The following is a 20,316-nucleotide window of genomic DNA, read 5'->3' on the forward strand; positions in this document are numbered from 1 at the left end:
TGTAGCAACGCTTTTGCCGCATACTTGACTTATTACGGTTGTCTGTTCAACATCTTCCCGCTTGAAGCCAAACCACCGCCTTGTACTGTTTTTCTTGGGAATTAATTATTCTTCCCTCATTCGTTACCAGATTTGCACCTTCTCTCTCTCGTATTACCACTCCACTGGCATCACAGCTAACGTTACCATGTCTCTACCCCTCTGCTCCGCGACAGTAGGGTCGTTCGATACATCAATATACTCGATATATCGCGGGTTTTTCTCTGTGCGATATAGAAAATGACTCCATGGTGATATTGGAGTATACGTTCTCACGCAGTTGCTTTTAGCTGCTGGCATTACACTACAGGCTCTTCTCACTCCTTGTCTCTGCTTCTCACAGACAGCAAGTGCACCTTCTTACATACGTCACATACTACCCTAAATACGTCACATACGTAAACGCCCTCGCGGGGCAGAGAGGTAGTTGCATGGCTGACGTTAGCTGTGGTGCGAGTGGTAATATGAGAGAAAGAAGGTGCCAACCTGGTAACAAATGAAGGAAGAATTAATTCCCCAGATAAACAGTGAGGGGTCCATCGTCTGCCGGTGGTTCGGCTTCAAGCGGGAATATGTTGAACAGACAACCGTAATTTGTCAAGTGTGGGGCAAAAGCGTTGCTACAAAAAGTAGCATCACTGTTAATATGTAGCATCATTTGAAAAGCAACCTGCTAGAGAATGAAGAGTGCTTACTCCGCATGTCAACATCTCCGTTCGGTGCCACATCCACAAAAGGCAGAGGCAACCATTTCCACATCAACACCGTATGAAAAAAAATAGTGACCAACATAAGGAGATAACGTCCGCAGTAACCTACCACATAGCGATTTGATTTCCTATTACGCAGCTCATTTTTATTTGACAGTTATTGAGCGGTATAGCTCGGCTGATAGAGCAGCCGTGCCAGCAACCTGAGGGTTCCAGGTTCAATCCCTGCTTCTGCCATCCTAGTCACTGCCGTTTTGTCCTTGGGCAAGACACTTTACCCCCCTGCTCCCAGTGCCACCCACACTGGTTTAAATGTAACTTAGATATTGGGTTTCACTATGTAAAGCGCTTTGAGTCACTAGAGAAAAGTGCTGTATAAATATAATTCACTTCACTTAACACCAGAGGTGGGTAGAGTAGCCAGAAATTGTACTCAAGTAAGAGTACTGTTACTTTAGAGATGTATTACTCAAGTAAAAGTAAGGAGTCGTCACCCAAATATTTACTTGAGTAAAAGTAAAAAGTATGTTGTGAAAAAACTACTCAAGTACTGAGTAACTGATGAGTAACCTGATTACGGCAACAAATAATGCACAAAAACATAAAAATAGCAATGAGCAAATTCAGAGCCAGGAATATCTCTTAAGCAACTAAAACAATGATATATATTAAATAATACTACATTAAAATAAAAAAAAATTAAGGCACATTGAGCCACAATAACTTAACAGCACCATAGCCTCAGTAGGCATTGATTGATTGATTGATTGATACTTTTATTAGTAGATTGCACAGTACAGTACATATTCCGTACAATTGATCACTAAATGGTAACACCCGAATAAGTTTTTCAACGTTTATCAATTACTTAATAAATGACCAAGTCGAGGTGATCTACCTCATATATACATATACATACACACACATATATATATATATATATATATATATATATATATATATATATGTATATGTATATGTATATATGTATATGTATATATATGTATATGTATATGTGTATGTGTATATGTATATATATATATGTATATATGTATATATATATATACATACAGTATATAATTTAAAGTTATTTATTTTGCCATTTTTGTTGACATGTTAAAGGTGTTTTAATGAATATACATGCATGTTTAACATATCGATTCCTATCTTTCATGAAGACAAGGATATAACTTGGTGTATTACCTGATTCTGATGACTTGCATTGATTGGAATCAGTAGTGCTGATAACGTCCACGTTTTCAAATGGAGGAGAAAAAAGTTCCTCCTTTCTGTCTAATACCACATGAAAGTCGTTTTTTTTTTGCATCTTATTTGTCCAGCTTCCATATTCGTTTTTATACACTTTACAAGAAATACATTGGCGGCAAACTCCGTAGCTTGCTAGCTTGTTTGCGCTGGCTTTCGGAGACTCTTATTTCGTTAGCATAGGCGCGATGGAGCAGCACTTTTATTGTGAAGACAGGAACTGTGCGATCAGTCTTTAGGCTTTTGACGGGAAGTACGGTTGAAATAAAAAGTGTCTTTTTTCCTTTATACTTTTGATTGATTGATTGATTGAAACATGTATTAGTAGATTGCACCGAACAGTACATATTCCGTACAATTGACCACTAAATGGTAACACCCCAATAAGTTTTTCAACTTGTTTAAGTCGGGTCATGTGACCGCCTGGCTCTGTTTGATTGGTCCAACGTCACCAGGGACTGCATGTGATTGGTGAAACGCAGGCATGCGTGGATCCTACGTTGAAGCTCTGTCATTAACCAAAACAAACATTAACAGATCGATAAACAAAAGTAGCGAGTAGCGAGCCGAATGTAGATAAATGGAGCGGAGTAAAAGTAGTGTTTCTTCTCTATAAATATACTCAAGTAAAAGTATGTTGCATAAAAACTACTCTTAGAAGTACAATTTATCCCAAAAGTTACTCAAGTAAATGTAACGGAGTAAATGTAACGTGTTACTACCCACCTCTGCTTAACACATTTCAAATATCTTGTGTGACATCATGCACAAAAGTGCACTTTATTTGTTTTAAACTATTGTAGTGGTTTTCTGTACAAAAAGTGCACTTTAATTGAGTGTTGTTGTGATATGTCATTTTAGTGACATGCACAAAAGTGCACTCTTAGCTTCTTTTAAAATGTCTCTGACAATCTTGCACTTTCTGTTTTGGAAATGACATGAATGTTTGTGCCACTGCTTAACTGTTTCATAAATACACTTTTAGTTGTGATTTCCCTCTCTGCATGAAAATTTAAAATAAGAATATATGAATGCAGTATGAAGAAGAATGTTTTAATGTAGACACATAGATTATATGTATCAAGTGTTCATTCAAGGCTAAGGCAAAATATCCAGATAATCGTGGCTTAAAAATATCGATATGTTAAAAAAAGGCCAAATCGCCCAGCCCTACTTCCATTTCGTTTTTTAAGGCGGTCTGTCATAACGTTTTTAGCTCCCAATCAGACCTTATTGTGAGGTTTTGTACTGGTGTTCCTAAAAATACATTTTTCTTTTCCTCTACATTCAATCCAATCCACTTTATTTATATAGTACATTTAAACAACAATAATGTTTCCAAAGTGCTGCACAGCCATGTTAAAAACAATATTAAAAAACAATATTATGCTCCACCAATGACTGAATAAAAACAACAACAAAATAAATATAAAACCAATATAAAAAACAATATAAAAATAAATATGATTAAAAACAATTTTAAAGGGTACAATCAATTAAAACAGTAAAATAGAAATCAAAATGTATAAAAAACACAGAGGACAACAGAGGACAGAGGACCACACAACTCACGTAGTGTTAAAAGCCAAAGAATAAAAGTGGGTCTTAAGACGAGACATAAAACACTCCACTGTGGAAGCAGTTTGAACATGGAGCGGCAGAGTGTTCCAGAGCTTAGGGCCGACCACAGAGAAGGCCCTGTCTTCCCTGGTCTTAAAGGGGAACATTATCACCAAACCTATGCAAGCGTCAATATATACCTTGATGGTGCAGAAAAAAGACCATATATTTTTTTTAACCGATTTCCGAACTCTAAATGGGTGAATTTTGGCAAATTAAACGCCTTTCTGTTTATCGGTCTTTTAGCGATGATGTCAGAACGTGACGTCACAGAGGTAACACACCCGTCATTTTCATTTTCAAAACATTACAAACACCGGGTCTCAGCTCTGTTATTTTTCGTTTTTTCGACTATTTTTTGGAACCTTGGAGACATCATGCCTCGTCGGTGTGTTGTCAGAGGGTGTAACAACACTAACAGGGAGAGATTCAAGTTGCATCACTGGCAAGAAATCTGCCGCCAGACCCCCATTGAATGTGCCAGAGTGTCTGCACATTTTACTGGCGATGCTAAGGCAGACATAGCACAGAGATGTATGGATAACCTGCAGATGCATTTGCAACGATTAAGTCAACAAAATCACAAAGGTGAGTTTTGTTGATGTTGACGTATGTGCTAATCAGACACATTTGGTCGCGGCGTGACTGCCAGCTAATCGATGCTAACAAAAAGGTTAAAAGATAAAAACGGTTTAACCTTCACTAAAAGACGAAGGTGATAAAAACACGATTTTAAAAGGCCATTGACTTGTTTGTCAATTTTAAAATTGCTGTCGGGGGCAAAACAATTGCCCCTGGCCTGCGTTACACGGACATGACAAAATCCGACGGGTGGAATTTGGGCAAAAATCCTGCAGTGTGAACGAGGCCTGTTGTCATGTGACGTGTGGCGTCTCTGTCCTGCAGGTGCTGGCCTGGTTCGAAGAAGGTGAAGAAACTGTCACAGCCTTTGTTGAGCCTTTTGTCATCCTCCTCATCCTCATCGCCAATGCTGTGGTGGGAGTGTGGCAGGTCAGTAACACACACACACACACACACGCACGCACAGGAACAATTGTAGTCTCAAGGACAAATACCTGCCCTCGAACGCCATCTTTTACACTCACCTAAATAGACTCTTATACTTAGAAACACTGGCACATAATAAATTACCAGCGTTCAGGTCGCCCTCCCTCTTTGTCCTTGGTGGCGTGTTCCTTCCAGAGCCCACAGCTTAAAGTTCAGGAGGAGCCAGAACGAGTAAGGGGTTTGGAGGGGGGTGTTAAGGTTAAGTCAAGGTGGAGAGGACTGCCGTGAAGACTCCACTGCACACGTAAACTTACAAAGAAACGATCACGTTACTGTCCACATTTGTCGTCGTCGTGCTCATTTGGAAACTATGCACAAGGTTTCACACTTGGGGGGTGTGAGGAGGACTAGGAGAGGACCACTTATGGATTGTTGCTTTTTAATTTAACACTCGGCCCGGGCAATATGGCTGGAAACTGTATCCCCGAGGGTTGTCTTCACACCGATACTTTGGTACCGGTACCAAAATGTATTTTGATACTTTTCTAAATAAAGGGGACCACAGAAAATGGCATTATTGTTTTTGTTTGAACAAAAAATATTTGGGTGCATGAAATATATGTTGTAGTGAAGTGAATTATATTTATATAGCGCTTTTTCTCTAGTGACTCAAAGCACTTTACATAGAGAAACCCAATATCTAAGTTACATTTAAACCAGTGTGGGTGGCACTGGGAGCAGGTGGGTAAAGTGTCTTGCCCAAGGACAAAACGGCAGTGACTAGGATGGTGTAAGCAGGGATCGAACCTGCAACCCTCAAGTTGCTGGCACGGCCGCTCTACCAACCGAGCTATACCGCCCTTCAAATAAAAAAGTAAACATACTAGACAACTTGTCATTTAGTAGTAAGTAAACAAATACTCCAAATTAGTCTATACCAGGGGTCACCAACGCGGTGCCCGTGGGCACCAGATAGCCCGTAAGGACCAGATGAGTCGTCCGCTGGCCTGTTCTAAAAATAGCTCAAATAGCAGCACTTACCAGTGAGCTGCTTCTATTTTTTAAATTATATTTATTTACTAGCAAGCTGGTCTCGCTTTGCTCGACATTTTTAATTATGAGAGAGACAAAACTCAAATAGAATTTGAAAATCCAAGAAAATATTTTAAATGTTTGAATAGATTCATTTATTTTTTTACTTTGTGTCAGGATTATTTGTTGGTGAACCCCAAGATGCAGAGACGGAGGCAGGCTTGGTATATGAAAACATGATTTAATTAAAACTACACAAGAACAAACAAAAAGCACGCACCTTGGCGGAATAACAAACTAAGGGAGCGAGCACTGGAAGCTAGAAAACAAAAAGGAACTTTAGCATGGAAGCTAGTGGATAGCAAACAGAAAAAATGAAAATAACTAATGGCTATCAAGAACAGCTTACCGCTACGACAACCAGGACAAAATGTAGCATGACAGGTAATAGCTGAAAAGGATCACATCGACACGACAAGAGTAACATATGGCAACGACAAATCCAAATGGCAATACAATGATCCAGCAACTGACACAAGACAAAGCAGGTACAAATAGGAGCGGGCTGATTGTGGCAACAGGTGTGGCCAGGTGCCAATCAGCCGCAGCTGAGGAGGAACACAGCACTCAGGGAACAAGACAGGAAACTGACAAAATAAGAGCACTAGACAGGAAATACTAAACACAGAGGAAACAGACAAACGCAGAGGAAAAAACTAAAACAGACAAACTGTCAGGGGAAAGCCTGACACTTTGCTTCTTATAACTTTCAGAAAAACAATTTTAGAGAAAAAATACATCTTAAAAATGATTTTAGGATTATTAAAAACATATACCTTTTTACCTTTTCAATTCCTTCCTCTTCTTTCCTGACAATTTCAATCAATTTTCAAGTAAATAATTTTTTTTTATTGTAAAGAATAATAAATACATTTTAATTTAATTCTTTATTTTAGCTTCTGTTTTTTCCACGAAGAATATTTGTGAAATATTTCTTCAAACTTATTATTATTAAAATTCCCCAAAAATTATTCTGGCAAATCTAGAAAATCTTTAGAATGAAATTTAAATCTAATTTCAAAGTCTTTTGAATTTCTTTTAAAATGTTTGTTATGGAAAATCTAGAAGAAATAATGATTTGTCTTTGTTAGAAATATAGCTTGGTCCAATTTGTTATATATTCTAACAAAGTGCAGATTGTATTTTAACCTATTTAAAACATGTCATCAAAATTCTAAAATTAATCTTAATCAGGAAAAATGACTAATGATGTTCCATAAATTATTTTTTAATTTTTTTCAAAAAGATTCGAATTAGCTAGTTTTTCTCTTCTTTTTTTCGGTTGAATTTTGGATTTTAAAGAGCCGAAATTGAAGATAAACTATGTTACAAAATTTAATTTTCATTTTTTTCCTGTTTTCTCCTCTTTTAAACCGTTTGATTAAGTGTTTTATTTTCATCATTTATTCTCTACAAAAAACATTCCGTAAAAGGAAAAAAAATGCACGCCGGAATGACAGACAGAAATACCCATTTATATATATGTATATACATATACATATACGTATATGTATATGTATATATAGATTCATTTATTAAAGGTAAAATGAGCAAATTGGCTGTTTCTGGTAATTTATTTAAGTGTGTATAAAACTGGTAGCGCTTCGCATTAATCAGTACCCAAGAAGTAGCTCTTGGTTTCAAAAAGGTTGGTGACCCCTGGTCAATAGTAAGATATTGTGTCATTTATACACCTAATATATTGTCTACATCAGGGGTCGGGAACCTTTTTGGCTGAGAGAGCCAAAAAGCCAAATATTTGAAAATGTATTTCCGTAAGAGCCATATAATATTTTTTTTAACACTGAACACAACTAAACGCGTGCATTTTTAAGTAAGACCAACATTTCATGTCTCTTATTCTTTCTAAAAACATTGTTATTCTGAAGCTAAATGTGGAGGGTCCGTGGCCTGCGGGCCTGCAGCGAAGCAGGGTGCTGCCAGGACCGGCCTCAACATCAGCGACTGGTGCGTAGATGGCTCAGCTGGGCCTTGTTATCTAATCACCTGTCGCTCTGTTTATAAGCAGCAGCTAGGAAGAGGGACGGGGTCGGGGCTGGAGCCAGAGTGCGGGCGAGAACGAAAGAGAAAATGACAAATGCTGGAAAGCAACTGAGAGACTAACTGAAAAATAAAACAATATTGTAACCCTGAAACAGGCTCTCATGTCGGTGCTTGGTGGTCTGAAGAATCCCAAAGAAGGCCAACCCCCACACTAACCAATAATGAATAACTAACTTCTTACCCTTAACGCAACTTCTTGAACATAAAAATGCATGAGAATGTTTTATATTTTAAACGTTATTTTTCATTACAAGTGGAATTATTCAATACTTATCGTAATAAGCAGCGTCAGCTCAGATTTATCCGAGAGCCAGATGCGGCCATCAAAAGAGCCTCATCTGGCTCGCGAGCCATAGGTTCCCTACCCCTGGTCTACATTATAAAGGACAAGCTGTAAAAATGTACTATTAATCTACTTGTTCAGTTACTGTTAATATCTTCTTTTGTTCTATCTACATTTCTGTTAAAATGTAATAATCACTTATTTTTCTCCTTTGATATTTTACATTAGTTTTGGATGATACCACACATTTAGGCATCGATCCGATACCAAGTAGTTACATTGGTCATATTCAAAGTCCTCATGTGTCCAGGGACATATTTATTGAGTTTAAAAACATAGTATGAATTTAAAAGAAAGAACATTTTGTGACAATACAAAATATTGGTGTAATCATAGTAGTATCGACTGGACACGCTCCTGTACTTGGTATCATTACAGTGGATGTCAGGTGTAGATTTACCCATGCCATTTGTTTATAAACGTAATGTGAATTTGGAAAAAAAGATTGTGACGATAAAAAATATTGATGTAATCATAGTAGTATCGACTAGATACGTGATTGTACTTGGTATCATTACAGTGGATGTCAGGTGTAGATCTACCCATGGCATTTGTGTATAAACATAATATGAATTTGGAAAAAAAGATTGTGACGATAAATATCGATGTAATCATAGTAGTATCGACTAGATACGTTATTGTACTTAGTATCATTACAGTGGATGTCAGGTGTAGATCTACCCATGGCATTTGTTTATAAACATAATATGAGTTTTGAAAAAAGATTGTGACGATAAAAAATATTGATGTAATCATATTAGTATCGACTACATATGTTATTGTACTTGGTATCATTACAGTGGATGTCAGGTGTAGATCCACCCATGGCATTTGTTTATAAACATAATATGAATTTGGAAAAAAAGATTGTGACGATAAAAAATATTGATGTAATCATAGTAGTATCGACTAGATATGTGATTGTACTTGGTATCATTACAGTGGATGTCAGGTGTAGATCTACCCATGGCATTTGTTTATAAATATAATATGAGTTTTGAAAAAAAGGAAAAAAGATTGTGACGATAAAAAATATTGATGTAATCATAGTAGTATCGACTGGATACGTGATTATACTTGGTATCATTACAGTGAATGTAAGGTGTAGCTCCACCCATGGCATTTGTTTATAAACATAATATGAGTTTTGAAAAAAGATTGTGACGATAAAAAATATTGATGTAATCATATTAGTATCGACTACATATGTTATTGTACTTGGTATCATTACAGTGGATGTCAGGTGTAGATCCACCCATGGCATTTGTTTATAAACATAATATGAATTTGGAAAAAAAGATTGTGACGATAAAAAATATTGATGTAATCATACTAGTATCGACTAGATATATGATTGTACTTGGTATCATTACAGTGGATGTCAGGTGTAGATCGACCCAGGGCATTTGTTTATAAACATAATATGAATTTGGAAAAAAAGATTGTGACGATAAAAAATATTGATGTAATCATAGTAGTATCGACTAGATATATGATTGTACTTGGTATCATTACAGTGGATGTCAGGTGTAGATCCACCCATGGCATTTGTTTATAAACATAGTATGAATTTGGAAAAAAAGATTGTGACGATAAAAAATATTGATATAATCATAGTAGTATCGACTAGATACGTGATTGTATTTGGTATCATTACAGTGGATGTCAGGTGTAGATCTACCCATGGCATTTGTTTACATTGTGACGCCGGTGATAAATACTTATAAGAAACTTACTTTATATGTCGCCATGGAGGCGAGGATTAGTGATTTAGAAGTAGCTAAAACACTGTGGATGGATGTTAGCCGCTAGCTAGCTAGCCATGTCTTAAAGCAGCTCTTCCTGAGGGTGTTTCAGTGTTATAACTTCACTTTTATCTTGACTTTTTACACCAAAATGTGTCCATTCTCCCTTTTCTGTCTACACACTGTGTCTGCTAGTAAGTACTCTGTGCGTGTGCGCTGCCCAACATGCTCTTCTGCTTCTTAAAACCAGCAATGTCACCACAACCGGCATAGCTCGGTTGGTAGAGCGGCCGTGCCAGCTACTTGAGGGTTGCAGGTTCGATTCCCGCTTCCGTCATCCTAGTCACTGCCGTTGTGTCCTTGGGCAAGACACTTTACCCACCTGCTCCCAGTGCCACCCACACTGGTTTAAATGTAACTTAGATATTGGGTTTCACTATGTAAAGCGTTTTGAGTCACTAGAGAAAAGCGCTATATAAATATAATTCACTTCACTTCCCAAGACGACGCACCATCATGCCTAAAATATAAAATATATATATATGGCGAACCGGTGCTTTTCAAACAGAGTATAGTACTGTTTTGATTCGTTAGTATTGCGATACTATACTAGTACCAGTGTACCGTACAACCCTAGTATCACCATTTAAGTGTTTTATATCACTCCATTGCAATCATTTTTGATATTTTTATGACCTTTTAGAAATTATAAGCAGGGTAAAAATATATTTGATTTGATTGGATTATAATGCCTCTGCTATTAAGGCTGAAAGGACATGGAAAACACTCAAAGTAAACAAAATTGTGAAATCCCATTGAACACTTCACAATAATCTCTTAAAAATAAGGAATATTTTAAATAATTTTTAGGACTGTTTTTAAAAGATAATGAATATGTAAGGAATGCTTCATAAAGTGTAAGAAAATAGTGTGAAAATGTAAACACAGAGACACCTGAGAGGAAGTATTTTCTGCAGGTTTAGTGGCAGGAAGTCACAGCTGTGCTCTAAAGCATGGGTGTCCAACTCTGGCCCGCGGGCCAAATTTGGCCCGGCGTGTAATTTCATTTGGCCCTTGAGGCAGTATGAAATTAACATTAGAGCTGGCCCGCCGGTTTTATACAGCTGCTGCATAAAACCGCATTCACCACTAATACTCATACATGCCAACCCTCCCTATTTTCCCGGACTCCCAAATTTCAGTGCCCCTCCCGAAAATCTCCCGGGGTAAACATTCTCCCAAATTTCTCCCCGTTTCTACCCGGACGACAATATTGGGGGTGTGCATTAACGGCACTGTCTTTACCGTCCTCTACAACCTGTCATCACGTCCGCTTTTCCTACATGGAAATAGCGTGCCAACCCAGTCACATAATATATGCGACTTTTACACACACACGCACACAAGTGAATGCAAGGCATACTTGTTCAACAGCCATACAGGTCACACTGAGGGTGGCCGTACAAACGACTTTATCAATCTTACAAATATGCACCACACTGTGAACCCACACCAAACAAGAATAACAAACACATTTCGGGAGAACATCTGCACCATAACACAACAGAACAAATACCCAGACGCCCTTGCAGCACTAACTCTTCTGGGACGATACAATATAGCCCTCCCAAGCAATAATTAATGTTTTATTCATTCACTTTCGCTTGCTACTTCAAGGCTTGAATGTTTGATTAATTTGTTATTATCTTATTTGCACATTTATTATTAGCCTGTGGAAAAAGTTTATTTTGATATTTACCTCAGAGGGCTGCAAATAGAAAAGAGGCATTCCATTTTTATTTACATTTTATTTGATATGCCATTGATATTTTTTAATTATTCATATTATTATTTAAAACTCAGTTTTACATGTCACTATAAAGTTATATAAGCCCTGCTTGTTCAATATTCAATGCAAAACTGTTTGGGTCCCTATTAAAAGGTTATTTTGTTCAACCTTGGCCCACGGCTTTGTTCAGTTTTAAATTTTGGCCCACTCTGTATTTGAGTTTGACACCCCTGATCTAAAGGGTGAGCGCGGCTAAGGGGGTGTGGTATTAGCGCTCTTGCCTCGCATCATGTACAGACCACATTGGTCTGACTACGGTCCCTTTGGAAAAAAAGGGGGAAAAAAAAGACTTTTCCTCTTTTGTCCAGTGCTGCTGTTCATGCAACCAACCTTGCTTCCCTACTTAATTACGCATTTTTTATTGATGTGGATTACATGTCTATCGCGATATATATTGATATCATTTAATCTCCCAGCCCCACTTAAAAGTATAAGAAAACAAGATATAGTTATTGGATAACACAGTTAAATCAAATTGCTGGAAAATGTTAAATATAAAAATAATCAGCTGTGCTCTAAAAGGCGAGCGCGGCGTGGCGTTAGCGCTTGCCTTGCATTATTTACAGACCACATACAATAGGTCTGACTATGGTCCCTTTTGAAAACATCCCAAAAAGTGACTTTTCCTCTTTGAGCCACAATTTCTTCATTTTGGACTTTCCCTTCTCGCTCCAGTTGATACTGTCACCTGATTGGCTGCCCACTGATCAGGGATCCCTTCCTTCTTCCTGCTTAGGAGCGCAACGCCGAGAGCGCCATCGAGGCCCTGAAGGAGTATGAGCCGGAGATGGGCAAAGTGTACCGGTCGGACAGGAAGAGCGTGCAGAGGATCAAGGCCAGGGAGATAGTTCCTGGCGACGTGGTGGAGGTGTCTGGTAAGGTCCTCACAATCTGTTCTTTGGGATTCTTCCTCTTGACATAGTCTACGCAGCAAAAGTTGCCATGTTTTGAGGCTGGTTAGACGAGTATAGTATCGTGGTACTAATGAATCAAAAACAGTACTATACTCTGTTTGAAAAGTATCTGCGTTGGCCCTGCGATAAGGTGGCGACTTGTCCAGGGTGTACCCCGCCCTAATGCAGCTGAGATAGGCTCCAGCAACCCCCTGTGACATCGAAAGGGACAAGCTGTAGTAAAAGGATAGATAGATGGGTTCCCTTTTTTTTTTAACGCACCATCACGTCACGACATTGCTGGTGTTACAAAGCAGAGGAGCATGTTGGGCAGCGCGCGCACACAGAGTACTTACAAGCAGAGACAGTGTGTAGACAGGAAAGGGAGAATGGACGCATTTTGGTGTAAAAAGTCAAGATACAGGTGAAGTTATAACACTGAAACGCCCTCAGGAAGAGGTGTCACAGTCGACAGTGTAGCTACTTCTAAATCACTAATCCTTGTCTCCATGGCGACAATTAAAGTTTGTTTCTTACAAGTAGCATTATCACTGGAGGACGAGGAATAGCTAAACATGCTTTGTAGGAGGATACAATAGCTCACCGGCGTCACAATGTGAACAAATGCCTTGGGTGGATCTGCACTTGCCATCCACTGTAATGATACCAAGTACAAGAGCGTATCCAGTCGATACTACATCGATATTTTTTATTGTCACAAAATCTTTTTCTCTTTTAAAAAAAATCATATTATGTTTGTTAAGTCATGAAACATGTCCCTTATAGATGAGGACTTTGAATATGACCAATGTAAGATCCTGTAACTACTTGGTATCGGATCGATACCTAAATGTGTGTTATCATCCAAAACTAATGTCAAGTATCAAAGAAGAGAAGAATAAGTGATTATTACATTTTAACAGAAGTGTAGATAGAACATGTTCAAAAAGAAAATAAGCAGATATTAAGAGTAAACGAAGAAGTGGTTTAATAATACATTTTTACAGTTTGTCCCTCATAATGTAGACAAAAATAATAGGTGTATAAATTACACAATATGTTACTGCAGACTAATTAGGAGTCTTTGTTTGTTTACTTACTACTAAAAGACAAGTTGTCTAGCATGTTCACTATTTTATTTTATGTACACTAAAGTTAAAGTTAAAGTACCAATGATTGTCACACACATACTAGATGTGGCTAAATTATCCTCTGCATTTGACCCATCACCCCCTGGGAGGCGAGGGGAGCAGTGAGCAGCAGCAGTGCCGCGCCCGGAATCATTTATGGTGATTTAACCCCCAATTCCAACTCTTAATGCTGAGTGCCAAGCCGGGAGGTAATGGGTCCCATTTTTATAGCCTTTGGTATGACTGCTGGAGCCTATCTCAGCTGCATTCGGGCGGAAGGCGGAGTACACCCTGGACAAGTCGCCACCTCACCGCAGGGCCAACACAGATAGACAGACAACATTCACACTCACATTCACACACTAGGGACCATTTAGTGTTGCCAATCAACCTATCCCCAGGTGCATGTTTTTGGAGGTGGGAGGGGCCTATCCCCAGGTGCATGTTTTTGGAGGTGGGAGGGGCCTATCCCTAGGTGCATGTTTTTGGAGGTGGGAGGGGCCTATCCCCAGGTGCATGTTTTTGGAGGAGGGAGGGGCCTATCCCCAGGTGCATGACTTTGGAGGTAGGAGGGGCCTATCCCTAGGTGCATGTTTTTGGAGGTGGGAGGGTCCTATCCCCAGGTGCATGTTTTTGGAGGTGGGAGGGGCCTATCGCCAGGTGCATGTTTTTGGAGGTGGGAGGGGCCTATCCCCAGGTGCATGTTTTTGGAGGTAGGAGGGGCCTATCCCCAGGTGCATGTTTTTGGAGTTGGGAGGGGCCTATCCCCAGGTGCATGTTTTTGGAGGTGGAAGGGGCCTATCCCTAGGTGCATGTTTTGGGAGGTGGGAGGGGCCTATCCCCAGGGAGGGGCCTATCCCTAGGTGCATGTTTTTTAAGGTGGGAGGGGCCTATCCCCAGGTGCATGTTTTTGGAGGTGGGAGGGGCCTATCCCTAGGTGCATGTTTTTGGAGGTGGGAGGGGCCTATCCCCAGGTGCATGTTTTTGGAGGTGGAAGGGGCCTATCCCTAGGTGCATGTTTTTGGAGGTGGGAGGGGCCTATCCCCAGGTGCATGTTTTTGGAGGTGGGAGGGGCCTATCCCCAGGTGCATGTCTTTGGAGGTGGGAGGGGCCTCTCCTTAGATGCATGTTTTTGGAGGTGGGAGGGGCCTATCCCCAGGGAGGGGCCTATCCCTAGGTGTATGTTTTTGGAGGTGGGAGGGGCTTATCCCCAGCTGCATGTTTTTGGAGGTGGGAGGGGCCTATCCCCAGGTGCATGTTTTTGGAGGTGGGAGGGTCCTATCCCCAGGTGCATGTCTTTGGAGGTGGGAGGAAGCCGGAGTACCCGGAGGGAACCCACGCAGTCACGGGGAGGACATAAAAAATCCACACAGAAAGATCCCAGGATTGAACTCGGAACTTCGTATTGTGAGGCACATTCACTAACCCCTGTTCTACCGTGCTGCCCATGTACCCTAAGATTTTTTGTTCAAATAAGCCAATAATGCCATTTTTTGCGGTCCCCTTTATTTAGGATACCAAAATATAGGAATCGGGACAACCCTAATATGGACAAAAACATTTGTCTTGGACAAAGTCATTTGTGGACTCTAGTGGTTACATCATCACTGGTGTTTCCTGACAACCTGTCACGTGTAGGAACATTCCACCCCGATCTTGTTGACGACCTTGCTCATTTTGTAACATGGACCTCGCTTTTTATGCGATAAAACACCCCCCACTCAGGGGTTAAAAACCCTCATACAGAGGTAGCCAGGACAGAAGAGGCCGACAACATAATCACCGAGTTGTGTTTCCCCTTTGTAGTCGGCGACAAAGTACCAGCAGACATCAGGATCATCTCCATCAAGTCAACAACTCTGCGTGTGGACCAGTCCATTCTCACCGGTAGGTGTGGTCCCCCATGGCACGCCTCGCCTCGCTGCTGCTGGCGTCCACTCACTCTGTGTATATCCCCCCCCCAGGTGAGTCGGTCAGTGTCATCAAGCACACCGACGCCGTCCCGGACCCCCGAGCTGTCAACCAGGACAAGAAGAACATGCTGTTCTCCGTGAGTCCCTCTCTGATCTTGTACATGTGACTTGCAGGCCAACCACATTAACGAGAGTAGAAACTAGGGCTCGGCTATAAGAGGATATCATCATATACCACGGTAGCCACATAATGGATAGCAATAAAAAAATGCATTCAATAAAACATTACAAACCTCGTTTCCATATGAGCTGGGAAATTGTGTTAGATGTAAATATAAATGGAATACAAATATTTGCAAATCCTTTTTAACCCATATTCAATTAAATGCATTACAAATACAATATATTTGATGTTCAAACTCATAAATTTTGTTTTTTTTTGCAAATAATAATTAACTTAGAATTTCATGGCTGCTACACGTGCCAAAGTAGTTGGGAAAGGGCATGTTCACCACTGTGTTACATCACCTTTTCTTTTAACAACACTCAATAAACGTTTGGGAACTGAGGAAACTAATTGTTGAAGCTTTGAAAGTGGAATTCTTTCCCATTCTTGTTTTATGTAGAGCTTCAGTCGTATTTTACGCTTCATAATGCGCCACACAGGTCTGGACTGCAGGCGGGCCAGGAATGTACCTGCACTCTTTTTTGTACGAAGCCACGCTGTTGTAACACATGCAGAATGTGGCTTGGCATTGTCTTGCTGAAATAAGCAGGGGCGTCCATGAAAAAGACGGCGCTTAGATGACAACATATGTTGTTACAAAAGCTGTATGTACCTTTCAGTATTAATGGTGCCTTCATAGATGTGTAAGTTACCCATGCCCTGGGCACTAACTCACCCACATACCATCACACATGCTGGCTTTTGAACTTTGCGTCGATAACAGTCTGGATGGATCGCTTCCCCTTTGGTCCGGATGACACGATGTCGAATATTTCCAAAAACTATTTGAAATGTGGACTCGTCAGACCACAGAACACTTTTCCACTTTGCATCAGTCCATCTTAGATGATCTCGGGCCCAGAGAAGCCGGCGGCGTTTCTGGATGTTGTTGATGAATGGCTTTCGCTTTGCATAGTAGAGATTTAACTTGCACTTATTGAAGTAGCGACAAACTGTATTTAGTGACAGTGGTTTTCTGAAGTGTTCCTGAGCCCATGTGGTGATATGGGATTGTACTTTTTTTTTTTCCCCATCATTGTGGGAAGAAAATGGAAGTTGCAAAGCAAGGTCAGTTGATGAACAAAGGCACTCGCTATCTGGTGCAGATTCGTTATTGATGGACATAATGCTGAAAAGTGTATCACCTTATAAGTGTTTTATATCCGATAATTATTGATATTTTTATGACCTATGGAAAATAAAGGCATGGAGAAGAGAAGGCATTCAACCGTGTCCCTTGGGAAGTCCTGTGGAGAGTGCTCAGAGAGTCTGGGGTATGGGACTGTCTGATTGTGGCGGTCCGCTCCCTGTATGATCAGTGTCAGAGCTTGGTCTGCATTGCCGGCAGTAAGTCGGACACGTTTCCAGTCAGGATGCCACACACCAGGTGTTTAGGGCACGTCCAACTGGTATTAGGCCACGGGGAAGACCCAGGACACGTTGGGAAGACTATGTCTCCCGGCTGGCCTGGGAACGCCTCGGGATCCCCCGGGAAGAGCTTGACCAAGTGGCTGGGAAGAGGAAAGTCTGGGCTTCCCTGTTTAGGCTGCTGCCCCCGCGACCCGACCTCAGTTAAGCGGAATAAGATGGATGGATGGATGGATGGATGGATGGATGGATGGAAAATAAAGGCCACACTGTGAAAAGTCACCGTGTTCAAAAACAATAAAAAAAAAAAAAAAAAAAATGAGCTGTATTTTATTTGAACTAAGCAAAATTATCTGCCAATAGAACAAGAAAATTTGGCTTGTCAAAACTTTCCAAAACAAGTAAAATTAGCTAACCTCGATGAACCCAAAAATACCTTAAAATAAGTATATTCTCACTAATAACAAATGTACTACTATGAGTACCTATTTTCTATTGTTTCATTAAAAATAAAACCGCAATGTCCATTTTGCTGTCATCTTTTTTTTTTATATATGAGACACAATTGTGTCAAAGTCATGATTTTATTTTTCATGCTTGAAATAAGAAATTATTACTTTGAAAAAGTAGTTTTGTACTTGTGAATGTTGATGAAACAGCTTTGCAACAGTTGATATTCTAGTTTCAAGCATGTTTTACTCAGTATAGGTCATCAAATCTCAGCAACAAGTTGTAATATCTTACTGAAGTCATTTAGGACCTAACTCTTAAAACAAGTAAAACACTAACACAAAATCTGCTTAGTGAGAAGAATTATCTTATTATATAGAAAATAAGTAAATATCACCGTTATTTGAGATATTCAATCTTACTTAAATTTCAGTTTTTGCAGTGCAGCCGAAAATATATTTAATTTGAAATGTAACTTTCCTGTAATTATAATGCCTCAACTATCAAGGCAGAAAGGACTTGTCAACACAAGCATGGAACACAATAGTCAACAAAATAGTCAAACCACATTGAACACTTAATGATCTCTTAAAAATAAGGAATGTGTAAGAAATGAGTCAGGTTCAAACACTGATGACATCTATTAAACAAGACAAGAGGCAAGGAATTAAACAGAGACAGAATTAAATTTGGCTCAATGAGGAGAAACGTCTGGACTGTACTCTTTGTACAGTTTCACCACGCTCTGTTAAAGTTAAAGTACCAACGATTGTCACACACACGCTAGGTGTGGTGCAATTTGTCCTCTGCATTGACCCATCCCCTTGTTTACCCGCTGGAATATTTAATATTTATATTGTAAATCCCACGTAAAAGAGGACCAAAGTTAATATGTTGTTAATATTCAGTGTTTTATTGTTCATAGTTAATATTGTAAATCCCATGTAAAAGGGGAGCGATGTTCAACTGTTGTTAATATTCAGTGTTTTATTGTTCATAGTTACTATTGTAAATCCCACGTAAAAGAGGAGCGATATTCATAAGTTCTTAATCTTTAGTGTTTGATTGTTCATTGTTAATATTGTAAATCCCACGTATAAGAGGAGCGATGTTCATATATTCTTAATATTTACTGTTTTATTGTTCATAGTTAATATTGTAAATCCCACGTAAAAGAGGAGCGATGTTCATATGTTGTTAATATTTAGTGTTTTATTGTTCAAAGTTAATATTGTAAATCCCACGTAAAAGAGGAGCGATATTCATAAGTTCTTAATCTTTAGTGTTTGATTGTTCGTAGTTAATATTGTAAATCCCACGTAAAAGAGGAGCGATGTTCATATATTCTTAATATTTACTGTTTTATTGTTCATAGTTAATATTGTAAATCCCACATAAAAGAGGAGCGATATTCATATGTTGTTGATATTCAGTGTTTTATTGTTCATAGTTAATATTGTAAATCCCACATAAAAGACGAGCGATATTCATATGTTGTTAATATTCAGTGTTTTATTGTTTATAGTTAATATTGTAAATCCCATGTAAAAGAGGAGCGATGTTCAAATGTTAATATTCAGTGTTTTATTGTTCATAGTTAATATTGTAAATCCCTCATAAAAGAGGAACGATGTTCATATGTTGTTAATATTCAGTGTTTTATTGTTCATAGTTAATATTGTAAATCCCAAGTAAAAAAAGAGGAGTGATGTTCATATGTTGTTAATATTCAGTGTTTGATCAGTTTGATACAGTCTTCATCCATATCGCCCCATTACAAAACATGCATTAAATAAAATGCAAGTTTTATTTTATAAATTGTTCCAATTAGATACTTTTTGTAATGAGTGGCTCCAAACCAGGTGCTGTCTCGGCTTGTAACTTAGCCAGGAGCTGTTGTCACAATGTAACAACCCTACCTTACATCAGCCACTACTAGGGTTCTACTAGTATAGTATCACAGTTCTAACGAATCAAAAACGGTACTATACTTTGTTTGAAAAATACCAGTTCCTGGGCAAGACAGCGCTTCGTCACGTGGTGACATTGCTGGTTTTACGAGCAGAGGAGCATGTTCGGCAGCGCGCACACAAAGAGTACTTGCAAGCAGACACAGTGTGTAGACAGAAAAGAGAGAACGGACGCATTTTGGTGTAAAAAGTAAAGATAAAGGTGAAGTTATAACACTGAAACACCCTCACGAAGAGCTGCTTTAAGACATGGCTAGCTGGCTAGCAGCTAACATCCATCCACAGTGTTTTAGCTACTTCTAAATCACTAATCCTCGCCTCCCTGGCGACAAATAAAGTATGTTTCTTACAGGTAGCTTTATCACTGGAGGACGAGGAATAGCTAAACATGCTTCACTGCACACCTTGGGAGGATACAATAGCTCACCAGCGTCACAATGTAAACAAATGCAATGGGTGGATCTACAACTGACATCCACTGTAATGATACCAAGTACAATAGCATATCTAGTCGATACTACTATGATTACATCGATATTTTTTATCATCACAAAATCTTTTTTTCCTTTTTTAAAATGTCATGTTATCTTTTATAAACTCAATAGTAACGTGCCTGGACAAATGAGAACT

General features: G+C 39.2%; 1 protein-coding gene across 1 annotated transcript in view; it reads left to right on the top strand.

Annotated features, from left to right (window-relative positions):
- The window catches only part of LOC133541148 (sarcoplasmic/endoplasmic reticulum calcium ATPase 1-like), a 114,904-nt gene that overhangs the window by 36,595 nt on the left and 57,993 nt on the right, over positions 1 to 20,316 (top strand). The window contains exons 5-8 of the mRNA XM_061884261.1: positions 4,542 to 4,646; positions 12,473 to 12,611; positions 15,566 to 15,646; positions 15,724 to 15,809. Coding sequence (XP_061740245.1) covers positions 4,542 to 4,646; positions 12,473 to 12,611; positions 15,566 to 15,646; positions 15,724 to 15,809 — 411 coding nt within the window. The remainder of the gene's footprint in view (positions 1 to 4,541; positions 4,647 to 12,472; positions 12,612 to 15,565; positions 15,647 to 15,723; positions 15,810 to 20,316) is intronic.

Source organism: Nerophis ophidion, linkage group LG23, assembly GCF_033978795.1.
Source record: "Nerophis ophidion isolate RoL-2023_Sa linkage group LG23, RoL_Noph_v1.0, whole genome shotgun sequence".
In the NCBI taxonomy this organism is placed as follows: Eukaryota; Metazoa; Chordata; class Actinopteri; order Syngnathiformes; family Syngnathidae; genus Nerophis; species Nerophis ophidion.